General features: G+C 44.6%; 1 protein-coding gene across 1 annotated transcript; it reads left to right on the top strand.

Annotated features, from left to right (window-relative positions):
- The first annotated feature begins 2,456 nt into the window (after window positions 1-2,456).
- Window positions 2,457-11,488, top strand: LOC129829697 (molybdate-anion transporter-like). The gene is made up of 3 exons (XM_055891559.1): window positions 2,457-2,553; window positions 7,377-7,768; window positions 8,555-11,488. The coding sequence occupies exons 2-3, from the start codon at window positions 7,457-7,459 to the stop codon at window positions 9,692-9,694; spliced, it is 1,452 nt and encodes a 483-aa protein (XP_055747534.1). The 5' UTR covers window positions 2,457-2,553; window positions 7,377-7,456; the 3' UTR covers window positions 9,695-11,488.
- The last annotated feature ends 406 nt before the right edge of the window (window positions 11,489-11,894 follow it).

The raw sequence follows: 11,894 nt of genomic DNA, 5'->3' as shown, positions 1-11,894 counted from the left end.
AACAGTGGAAAGGCTGGGATGCTGGCCTTCTAGGCAGAGTTCTTCTGTCCGGTGTCTGTGTTCTTTTGCCCACCTTAATCTTTTCTTTTAATTGGTCCGTCTGAAATATGGCTATTTCCTTGCAACTCTGCCTAGAAGGCCAGCATCCCGGAGTTGCCTCTTCACTGTTGATGTTGAGACTGGTGTTTTGCGGGTACTATTTAAAGAAGCTGCCAGTTGAGGATTTGTGAGGCGTCTGTTCCTCAAACTAGACACTCTAATGTACTTGTCCTCTTGCTCAGTTGTGCACCAAGGCCTCCCACTCCTCTTTCTAATCTGGTTATAGCCAGTTTGCACTGTTCTGTGAAGGAAGTAGTACACAGCATTGTACGAGATCTTCAGTTTCTTGGCAATTTCTCACATGGAATAGCCTTCATTTCTCAGAACAAGAATAGACTGATGAGTTTCAGAAGAAAGTACTTTGTTTCTGTCCATTTTGAGCCTGTAATCGAACCCACACCTGCTGATACTCCAGATAGTCCAAATACTAGTCTAAAGAAGGCCAGTCTTATTTCTTCTTTAATCAGAACAACAGTTTTCAGCTGTGCTAACATATTTGCAAAAGGGTTTTCTAATGATCAATTAGCCTTTTAAAATTATAAACTTGGATTAGCTAACAGGAGTGATGGTTGCTGATAATGGGCCTTTGTACGCCTATGTAGATATTCCATTAAAAATTTGCCGTTTCCAGCTACAATAGTCATTTACAACATTAACAACATTAACAATGTCTACACTGTATTTCTCATCAATTTGATGTTATTTTAATGGAGTTTTTTTTTTTTTCAAAAACAAGGACATTTCTAAGTGACCCCAAACTTTAGAACGGTAGTATATGTTTACCAGTTTCTTCAAGTACTTTGAAAATGCAACTTATTTCTATGTGAAAATGTAAATAGTCTTTTCATTCCTTTTCCAATTTAGTAGACACTCTCATCCAGAGCAACTTACAGTTGTGAGTCCATACATTTTCATACTTTTTCGTACTGGTCCCCCGTGGGAATCAAACCCACAACCTTAGCATTGCAAGCACCATGCTCTAACACAGCACATCATCACATCACATCCTCACAAACCACTTGATGTCTCAATGTACTCAATTATTGTAGTGGTCATTGTTTTTCTTCATGGTGTTAGAAAGTCTACAGGTATAAACCTAGATTACCAGCCTATGTACAGTACAGTAATGTACATTAAGTGGTTTGTAAGGATGGTAAATTAATGCTGCATGAAAAGTGGTTGTTTCTATGTTATTTGATCAAGAAAAATATTTAATTTGATGTGGTTGTTTTGTGTCTTTGCCCATAACTTTGCACCTTTTGATGTAAATTTTTGAGGACAGGGTTTTGTTCTTTCTCGAATCCATTAGAATGACATCACAGAGAAAGAGACAGGGCAACAACTCAAATCTAAACTATTGAACTATTGAATCCTGCAAGATACTGTTCTTAATTATACTACTACCTTTTTAGCAAAAGCAGAGATGGTGCATAAAAAATGCCCCCTGCTACAGAAGTCTATATCGGTCTGCTAATACTAGTAAAGGCCCAGTGTTTTACTTATATATTTTTTGCTATCTGATTTTTCAGGGGGTGCTACAGCACCCTCAGCACCCCTACTTCCCGCAGTTATGCATAAGGACCTTATATTTCGTATCAGCAAGAAATAATTGATTTGTTTTATTGATACACAACTTTATAGGGTTCCCACACAGCCATATGTCCATGTTACAGAGCTTGTTCACGGAAAACAGACAGAATACAGAGTAGACTACCTATTCGAATTAGCTATCTGCTTCTCTGAACACTGACAGATGCCACAAACTTGATGTCACTGAAAAATACCATTGGCTGGAACTGTGGTAAAACCAATAAAATCAGTGTCCAGTAAATGTGTATTTTGCATTTGTGAAATTATTTTGATTTGATATGAAAGTAAAGGGATTTATGTTTTTATAACTGTACTGCAATTGATAATCGATTCACGTTTAGATGGAGTATTTGGCTGGTTTGGCTTCCAGAGCCAATTCACCCTTTAAACAGAACATATAAGAAGGTCTTTGGAAGGTGTAACGTTAGGCTCCTTAAGTCCAATATTGGGCAACTGCAAGGTTTCCAGTAGTTACCACAGCCATAAAGTAAAAAATGGCTCGTAAAAATGCATGAAAACAAACATGTGCTTTTTGCACTTAATTTAAGGATAGGGTTAGCCATAAGGTTAGTAGTGTGGTTAAGGTTAGGTTTAAAAATCACATTTTAAGAAGATAAATTGAATAAAGGTTTCTGACTTTGTGACTGTGGTAACTAATGACGACCCTACTGCAAGTGCAGAGATGGAAGTCATGCTCAATCGGGATAGAAAAACAAAGGCTGCCCCCAAGTGGTGAAACTGATATCAGAACCCGGAAATAGGTGGTGAAATTAGGACGTTGTAGAACACGGATTGTCGGAGCTATCTCCTCTTCTTACTCGTAGTTAAAGAACTTTAAACCCTACTTTAATTTTAAACACTATGGTAAGCATATCAGTCAGGTTGTTTGACAAGTTTCGGTAGCTAGCATAATACAAAAAGGATTATGGTGAGCGAGATAGGTAGCTAGCTGTGTATCTAGCTCTGGTCCATTGGGTTACGTGCGGCTTGAGCTTCCTTCAGCGCCCTACATCGAAATATTTTTTACAATTAACCCAATATAGACCACAACCTTTCGTTTCCAATGGGAACTAGTGGTGGGGAGTCGACTCCAAAATAATCAATTCATCGACTTCTATTTCTGGGTGTCAAGCTTCTATTCCGACTTCTAAGATTCTGTATTTTTGCAACGGATTAAACTATTTTCCGTAGACTACTTCGAGAACACAAACTCTCGAATCTTTCACAGCAAAAAAAGAGCGAGGGAGAGAGATGGAGATGCACACAGCCTGGCATGTCCGCCACCTGGCAGAACCGTGCATCGGTAATCAAAAGATGTATGGTAGGCTAGGCTATCGCAATTTATTGGCTTTGTAATGTCTCGAGTAAGTTCACTAAAGTAGGGGTTATCAATGAAAAGGATGAGATATTCTACACGCAATAGACCGAAGACACACTAACGTTTTTCATAGCTAAGAGAAAGGGGAGCAGGCGAGGGAGAGAGGATTGGAGCAGGCTGAGAGAAAGGAAACCCTGTCTGGCTGTTGATGTCCTAGGTCTCTACGAAAAGGGTTGGAGAGCCCTGTCCTAGGCAGTAGATCGCAAAGTAGCATCCCCGCTAAACATTTTGGAAATGGCAAGTTCACTTTCTCATCCGTAAACACAGTTAAGTGGAAATACGATTCAGTAGCTCAAATCAGCAGGATGTGGGCATTGTTATTGGGAATAACGTCTAACATGGATGGTTCGATAAAATCATGTTTATGATCACACTTTATACATTTAAATATTATGGGGAGACCTGTACATTTGGCAGCCAAGCTATCAGTGTAGGGTATTGTCGTGTGGACATAACGTTGAAATTAATGAAATATCTGCACGTCTACAATAAAAACCTCCAGGCTCCCGTCATAAGAGTACATTTGAAATAATAATAATTACAGGGGACAGTTTGGAAAAACTAATCCTGTGTGAATTGGCCTCTGGAATAACGCACATGCTTGGATAATAATTACAAAACCAACGTCTCTAGTAGTAATATCCGTCCGAATAGGGCTGTAACATGGCAACGAATAGGTTTATCAGAATAGAGTGCGCCGCATCTCATGGGATCCGTCAAGGCTGCACACAGCTAAAATATTATAGTTTCTACACATCACCTTATATATTCAAACAAAATGGGCAGCCTCATGTTCATATCAGTCTTCTAGAACGCAAATGTAGTCTTCCTACTAGGACTGCAATAATGAGATGGTGTGTGTGTTTTGGGAGTCGACTCCAATCACAGGAGTCGGATTTGGAGTCGACTCCAAAAATCCTGAAGTCTTGCACCACAAATGAGTCATAGTGGGCAGGACAAGGGGGGCAGCCAAGAACTAACTAGCAAGATCCTATTGCCCCATTCTAGCATGAATTTCCGATGGGGAACGCCTATTGAAGTATGTATGTGCAATAACTCGCACTTTATACTCCTTATAAACAATGCAATTTTATTTAACTTGGGCAAAAGGTAAATCTACAAAACTCCACTCTGTTCTTAACAGATTTTACTTTTTGGAACAGAAAACTGTATTGAGATCAAATGTTTAATCTATGAGAAAATTAGTAGAATGTCAGCCAAAATCCATCTCTCACCTGATACTTCACATTTAAACTCCCAGTGAAATATCATATCAAACAAATTGTATTAGTCACATGCGCCGAATACAACAGGTGTAGTAGACCTTAGTGAAATGCTTACTTACGAGCCCCTAACCAACAATGCAGTTCAAAAAAAAAAATATGGATAACAATAAGAAATAAAAGTAACAAGTAATTAAATAGCAGCAGTAAAATAACAATAGTGAGACTATATACAGGGGGGTACCGGTACAGCGCCAATGTGTGGGGGCACCGGTTAGTTGAGGTAATATGTACATGTAGGTAGAGTTATTAAAGTGACTTTGCATAGATGATAACAACAGAGAGTAGCAGTGGTGTAGGGGGGGGGGGGGGGCATGCGAATAGTCTGGGTAGCCATTTGATTAGGTGTTCAGGAGTCTTATGGCTTTGGGGTAGAAGCTGTTTAGAAGCCTCTTGGACATAGATTTGGTGCTCCTATACCGCTTGCCGTGTGGTAGCAGAGAAAACAGTTTATGACTAGGGTGGCTGGAGTCTTTGGCAATTTTTTGGGCCTTCCTCTGATCATGTTGAGGGATAGGTTGTTGTCCTGGCACCACACGGCCAGATTTCTGGCCTCCTCCCTATAGGCTGTCTCGTCGTTGTCGGTGATCAGGCCTACCACTATTGTGTCATCTGCAAACTTAATGATGGTGTTGGAGTCGTGCCTGGCTGTGCAGTCATGAGTGAACAGGGAGTACAGGAGGGGACTGAGCATGCACCCCTGAGGGGTCCCTGTGTTGAGGATTAGCGTGGCGGATTTGTTGTTACCTACCCTTACCACCTGGGGGCGGCCCGTCAGGAAGTCCAGGATCGAGTTGCAGAGGGAGGTGTTTAGTCCCAGGGTCCTTAGCTTAGTGATGAGCTTTGGGGGTACTATGGTGTTGAACGATGAGCTGTGGTCAATAAATAGCATTCTGACATAGGTGTTCCTTTTGTCCAAGTGGGAAAGGGCATTGTGGAGTGCAATAGAGATTGCATCATCTGTTGGGGCGGTATGCAAATTGGAGTGGGTCTAGGGTTTCTGGGATAATGGTGTTGATTTGAGCCATGACCAGCCTTTCAAAGCACTTCATGGCTACAGATGTGAGTGCTACGAGTCAGTAGTCATTTAGACAGGTTACCTTAGTGTTCTTGGAGATAGATATCTATCTGACCCATTGTTCTATATATCTATCTGTGCTACATCTTTCCATTGAGAGAAGTAGTAATGACGGCTTTTTGTAGGCACTAACTTTGCAATGGTTTGTTGGACAAAGCCTATGGGGAAATGAATGGCGTTCTGTAGGGTTTTTGGATAAACAGCGAAAATAAGGTCAGTGGTAAACACAGGCTTGTTATACATTTAGTTCTATGTGATAATCTTAATCAGTTAACATCACTTTTTGTGAATTTCAAAGCATTTATGTAATTTTAAAAAAGCACAAAGGCTTCATAATTCCTAAAGGTCATGTTAACTGACTGATATTATTTCATATAACAAAACATATAAGCACAGAGTTTATAAGCCCAGAGGAGCAACATCGCAAGACTTCTGGGAACACTTGCGAAACAGACCAAACAGACAAGGCCGGAGTTTGTGGTTTTAGAAGTCAGTGAGAGAAGTGACAAATTCTTCCTTAGTTGTTAATTTTCTCAACCTAAGACACAACCTAGATTTGAGCCAATGTCTTCAGTAGTTGAACATGTTAATGCTTCAAACTCGTGAAGGTGACAAACTGACACCTTTTCATTTTCGTCAAAAACAACTTTATATTGAAGGAGTGTCTTTGATTTGACCGCCTGCACATGTGCAGTTCAGCGCGAGACGACCGTTAGACCCGATGACGTGTTTCTACACATGAGCTTAGCTAGCCAACGTCGCCATGGCATCACCTACAAGTGTGATCAGGGATTTCTATTGGAGAAGCAGTTTTAGCTTATCTTCAAACCACAGGAGGTTGGTGGCACCTTAATTGGGGAGGACATGCTTGTGGTAATGGCTGCAGCGGAATCAGTGGAATGGTATCAAACACATGGTTTGGTGCCATTCCATTTGCTCCGTTCCAGACATTATGATGAGCCGTGCTTCATACTGTACCGAAATAATCAAATATTTCAGTTGTGTATCTTACTTAGTTTTTCTTTGATTACTTTATTATTTTTAATTCCTTAGTCATCATCTCTGCTCAGGCAGTAGAACTCGTTACATTTTGAATTCTTAGCAGGACAGGAAAAGTGTCCAATTCACACACTTCTCAAGAGAATATCCCTGGTCATCCCTACTGCCTCTGATTTGGTGGACTCACTTAACACGCATGCTTCGTTTGTAAATTATGTTGGAGTGTGCCCCTGGCTCCGCAATTGCGTCACACCATCCGTAAGGAGCCTCTGGACCACATTTCGCAGATCAAGCATAAATCGGCTTTTAGTCAGCACTCTAGTAACAAAATCCTCCGTGGGATGAATGGAAAGATGCAGGCTGTTGAAGAAAGTCATCCGTACATATTGGCCTGGACCAGAGCTACTAATGTTATTTGCCAAGCTTATGCTAGCTGTTTAGCTATCTTTTGGAAGCAAACTTACAAAATGTACATTGGTATCCAAGGAGGTTGCTACCTGCCAGATCTTTAGTTTGAAAAGTATTTTGCTGCACCTGCTATAATGCCTCGTTCACGTCATGTCGGAAACTCTGAAATCTCTGACTTGCTAACCTTGGCGGGAGAGTGGGATGATCCCGAGTTTCCCACTTAGGAGGTATCGGAATCAACCAATGGGAAGCTCGACGCAAATAACTTACATTCATTTTAACTCAGAGGTCCCGAGTTTCCGACATGATGTAAAGGTGGCATAACACCTGCAAATCTGTGTAAACAAACAATAAACTTTGATTTGTAGTCATCTCATGCAGCAGTATCTAGATGAGATGACAACCCCAAGCAAACATCTTCTTTAGATAGCTAGTATGGACGCCACGTTTACATAACTAGGCTTTAAGTTATTTATGTTGGTAGATATTCACAATAACTGTCTTTATGGTGCCGTTAGTAATAGAGTCTCTGTCTCCGCAGCCTTTGACTGAGCCACAACGGATAAGACAGGAGTGAAGAGACCTCCCCGCCCCTAACAGTCACACTTGGACAAACCCATCATGTTGGTGACAGCCTACCTGGCCATGGTGGTCCTACTGGTGCTATGTGTCTGTCTGGAGCTAACGGCACGTCGCCTCACCCCACCTCAACCCACCCCCTCTGCCATGGGCACCAACCCTGCCTTCCGTAGGTTCCAGACCTTGTTCCTCCGAGGCTACCTCTTAGCCTTGTCGGCTGACTGGCTGCAGGGGCCATACCTCTACAAGCTCTACCGCCATTACAGCTTCCTGGAGTCCCAGATAGCCATCCTGTATGTCGTTGGCCTGGCCTCCTGTGTGCTGTTTGCCCCCGTGGCTAGCTGGCTTCCTCAGGTAACAATAACCAGGACCACACTGTAAATAAATCAAATTAAAATGATCTAAGTTTATTCATCAAGTACACCATTTACTGCAGGTATAAATGATAGTGTAATGTCTACTTGCAAGCTCCCTCAACAGTGCAGAATCAATATAATCCAAATTTAAAAAAATAATAACAAGTAGTAGAAGAAAGTGGTATGCATTTTAGTAATAAAACTGATATACAGTATAAATTATGAATGTGCTATGTCAAGTGTGACTATTTACAAATTGGAAGTCAATAGTGTATTGGGTGGGCAATTGAGTAAAATAGTATATAAATAGAACAGCAGAGTTGACTGTGTGTGCACTTGTGTGTCAGGGTTGGCTGTGAGGAGAGTCCATGTAAATAGTCTTTAAGGTGCAGGTCTGAGCAGGTAGACAGCTAGCGTTAGCCGTTCAGCAGTTTGATGGCCTGGTGGTAGAAGCTGTCTCGGAGCCTGTTGGTCCGAGAACCTGAGAGCCAATAAAAATAAGTCCTTAAACCATTGTTTCCCAATCCTGGTCCTGGGGACCCAAAGGGGTACGCAGTATTGCTTTTGCCCTAGCACTAACACACCTGATTCAAATAATCGAAGACTTGATGATTAGTTTAATCAAGTTTGTTAGTGCTAGGGCAAAAACCATAACGTGAACCCCTTTAGGTTCCCAGGACCAGGATTGGAAAACACTGCGTTAGATTTTTTACAATGTATATATTGTTGAACTGCTATGACTGAGGTAACTCTATGTATTTAAAATGTGCATTAATTAATTCAGGTCCTGGGGCGGAGACGGACCTGCCTGCTCTTCTGCGTGGCCTACTCAGCCTGTTGCTTCACCAAGCTGTCCCGTGACTACTTTGTCCTGATCCTGGGTCGCGTGCTAGGAGGCCTGTCCACCTCTTTGCTCTCCACAGCCTTCCAGGCCTGGTACGTGCACCGACATGTTGACGTCCACGACTTCCCTAAAGAATGGATCCCCAATACCTTCACCAAGGCTGCTAGCTGGAACCACGGGCTAGCGGTGGGGGCTGGGCTGGTGGCTAACATGCTGGCTGAGTGGCTCCACCTCGGGCCTGTGGCGCCCTTCCTCCTGGCCGTGCCCTGCCTTGGGGCCTGTGGCTGGGTGGTGCTGACTGATTGGGGCCTGGAGGAGAAGGATGGAAGCCTGGAAGGGGACAACAAGAAGCCCTTGCTCGGTCCTTCTAGTTCAGCACCTCTGGCCCGGGCTTCTGCGCGGGCCCGGTTCTGGCGCAGCTGTCAGGAAAGCCTCCGCTGTCTCTTATCAGACAGACGGGTGATGCTGCTAGGAGGAGTCCAGGCTCTATTTGAGAGTGTACTCTATATATTCATCTTCCTGTGGACCCCCGTCCTGGACCCCTACGGCCCTCCACTGGGCATGGTCTTCTCCTGTCTGATGGCAGCCAGTATGGCGGGGTCCCTGCTCTACCGCCTGGCCACCTCCACCCGCTACCGCCTCCAGCCTGGTCACCTCCTCTGCTTCTCCATACTGCTCGCCTTTTTCTCCTTCTTCATGCTCATCTTCTCCACCGCCCCGGGCCAGCCCAGACCCCGCGAGTCCCTGCTGGCCTTCCTGATGCTGGAGCTAGCCAGTGGCCTCTACTTCCCCGCTGTCAGCTTCCTCCAGGGGAGGGTGATCCCAGAGGAGAAGAGGGCCGGAGTGCTGGCCTGGTTCAGGCTGCCCCTTCACCTGACGGCCTGTCTGGGGCTGCTGGCGCTCCACAGGGAGGTGTCGGGGACCGGAGGGGACGAGGGAGGTAGTGGAACCAGGCATATGTTAGGTGGTTGTGCTGTTTTGATGCTAGCTGCACTCTTGGCTGTGGTCAGTCTCTTTACACTGGGAAGGAACGATGTGGATCTCAGACTGGATGGGCCCAAAGGAGAGGGAGATATATGACATTTAGATTCAGAAAACTGAACTGTCCCAACATTGGGCAATGCCATGGTGGAGAAGGCTTTGTTTACAGCGATGAAGACTTGTTTGGGAACTGAACAACTTTTGTATGACTGAAAACTGAAGCTTAATCAACATAGGAGTTACTAATATAAGACAATGATTTAAAATAATCTGGTGTTGGTAAGGTATATATTTTTTGTTGCAAGATTTCCTGATATTTATTTGTTTTAATTTTGTTAAGACTAGCAAATATCTTATTAGATTGTTGAGTATATGAAGAAAATGAGTTTATTTGGATTTACTATGTGGCAGTCTGCATCTTCTCAAGGGGTTGGGTTAAATGCAGAAGAAACACTTTGGTTGAATGCATTAAGTTGTGCAACTGACTTATTTCTTTAAACACACACACACACACACACTCTGACACACTTGCTTGTGTATTAATGTTGCACCCGTTGGTAGCTCCAGGATGTTATTTATATCTCACCCCGACCACGTTGTAGGGTTTATCAACTGCATTGTTCAGGGTGTACCTCTCAGCCAGGGCAGAACAAGGCTTCCATCACTAGCGTTGTTCAGGGTGTAACTCTCAGCCAGGGCAGAACAAGGCTTCCATCACTAGCGTTGTTCAGGGTGTACCTCTCAGCCAGGGCAGAACAAGGCTTCCATCACTAGCGTTGTTCAGGGTGTAACTCTCAGCCAGGGCAGAACAAGGCTTCCATCACTAGCGTTGTTCAGGGTGTAACTCTCAGCCAGGGCAGAACAAGGCTTCCATCACTAGTGTTGTTCAGGGTGTACCTCTCAGCCAGGGCAGAACAAGGCTTCCATCACTAGCATTGTTCAGGGTGTACCTCTCAGCCAGGGCAGAACAAGGCTTCCATCACTAGCGTTGTTCAGGGTGTAACTCTCAGCCAGGGCAGAACAAGGCTTCCATCACTAGTGTTGTTCAGGGTGTAACTCTCAGCCAGGGCAGAACAAGGCTTCCATCACTAGTGTTGTTCAGGGTGTACCTCTCAGCCAGGGCAGAACAAGGCTTCCATCACTAGTGTTGTTCAGGGTGTACCTCTCAGCCAGGGCAGAACAAGGCTTCCATCACTAGTGTTGTTCAGGGTGTACCTCTCAGCCAGGGCAGAACAAGGCTTCCATCACTAGTGTTGTTCAGGGTGTACCTCTCAGCCAGGGCAGAACAAGGCTTCCATCACTAGTGTTGTTCAGGGTGTACCTCTCAGCCAGGGCAGAACAAGGCTTCCATCACTAGCGTTGTTCAGGGTGTAACTCTCAGCCAGGGCAGAACAAGGCTTCCATCACTAGCGTTGCTCAGGGTGTACCTCTCAGCCAGGGCAGAACAAGGCTTCCATCACTAGTGTTGTTCAGGGTGTACCTCTCAGCCAGGGCAGAACAAGGCTTCCATCACTAGCGTTGTTCAGGGTGTACCTCTCAGCCAGGGCAGAACAAGGCTTCCATCACTAGTGTTGTTCAGGGTGTACCTCTCAGCCAGGGCAGAACAAGGCTTCCATCACTAGCGTTGTTCAGGGTGTAACTCTCAGCCAGGGCAGAACAAGGCTTCCATCACTAGCGTTGCTCAGGGTGTACCTCTCAGCCAGGGCAGAACAAGGCTTCCATCACTAGTGTTGTTCAGGGTGTACCTCTCAGCCAGGGCAGAACAAGGCTTCCATCACTAGCGTTGTTCAGGGTGTAACTCTCAGCCAGGGCAGAACAAGGCTTCCATCACTAGCGTTGCTCAGGGTGTACCTCTCAGCCAGGGCAGAACAAGGCTTCCATCACTAGGGTTGTTCAGGGTTTACCTCTCAGCCAGGGCAGAACAAGGCTTCCATCACTAGTGTTGTTCAGGGTGTACCTCTCAGCCAGGGCAGAACAAGGCTTCCATCACTAGTGTTGTTCAGGGTGTACCTCTCAGCCAGGGCAGAACAAGGCTTCCATCACTAGTGTTGTTCAGGGTGTACCTCTCAGCCAGGGCAGAACAAGGCTTCCATCACTAGTGTTGTTCAGGGTGTACCTCTCAGCCAGGGCAGAACAAGGCTTCCATCACTAGTGTTGTTCAGGGTGTACCTCTCAGCCAGGGCAGAACAAGGCTTCCATCACTAGCGTTGTTCAGGGTGTAACTCTCAGCCAGGGCAGAACAAGGCTTCCATCACTAGCGTTGCTCAGGGTGTACCTCTCAGCCAGGGCAGAACAAGGC

This window comes from Salvelinus fontinalis, chromosome 31 (assembly GCF_029448725.1).
Source record: "Salvelinus fontinalis isolate EN_2023a chromosome 31, ASM2944872v1, whole genome shotgun sequence".
Classification (NCBI taxonomy): Eukaryota; Metazoa; Chordata; class Actinopteri; order Salmoniformes; family Salmonidae; genus Salvelinus; species Salvelinus fontinalis.
Note: the sequence above shows the minus strand (reverse complement) of the source record. Positions and strands in the feature narration are given on the sequence as shown.

Bases quoted from the DNA above. Each gene is read 5' to 3' on its own strand.
- LOC129829697 (XM_055891559.1), top strand. From the start codon at position 7,457: ATGTTGGTGACAGCCTACCTGGCCATGGTGGTCCTACTGGTGCTATGT. The intron at 7,769-8,554 runs GTAACAATAACC...TAATTAATTCAG, and splicing joins TGGCTAGCTGGCTTCCTCAG to GTCCTGGGGCGGAGACGGAC.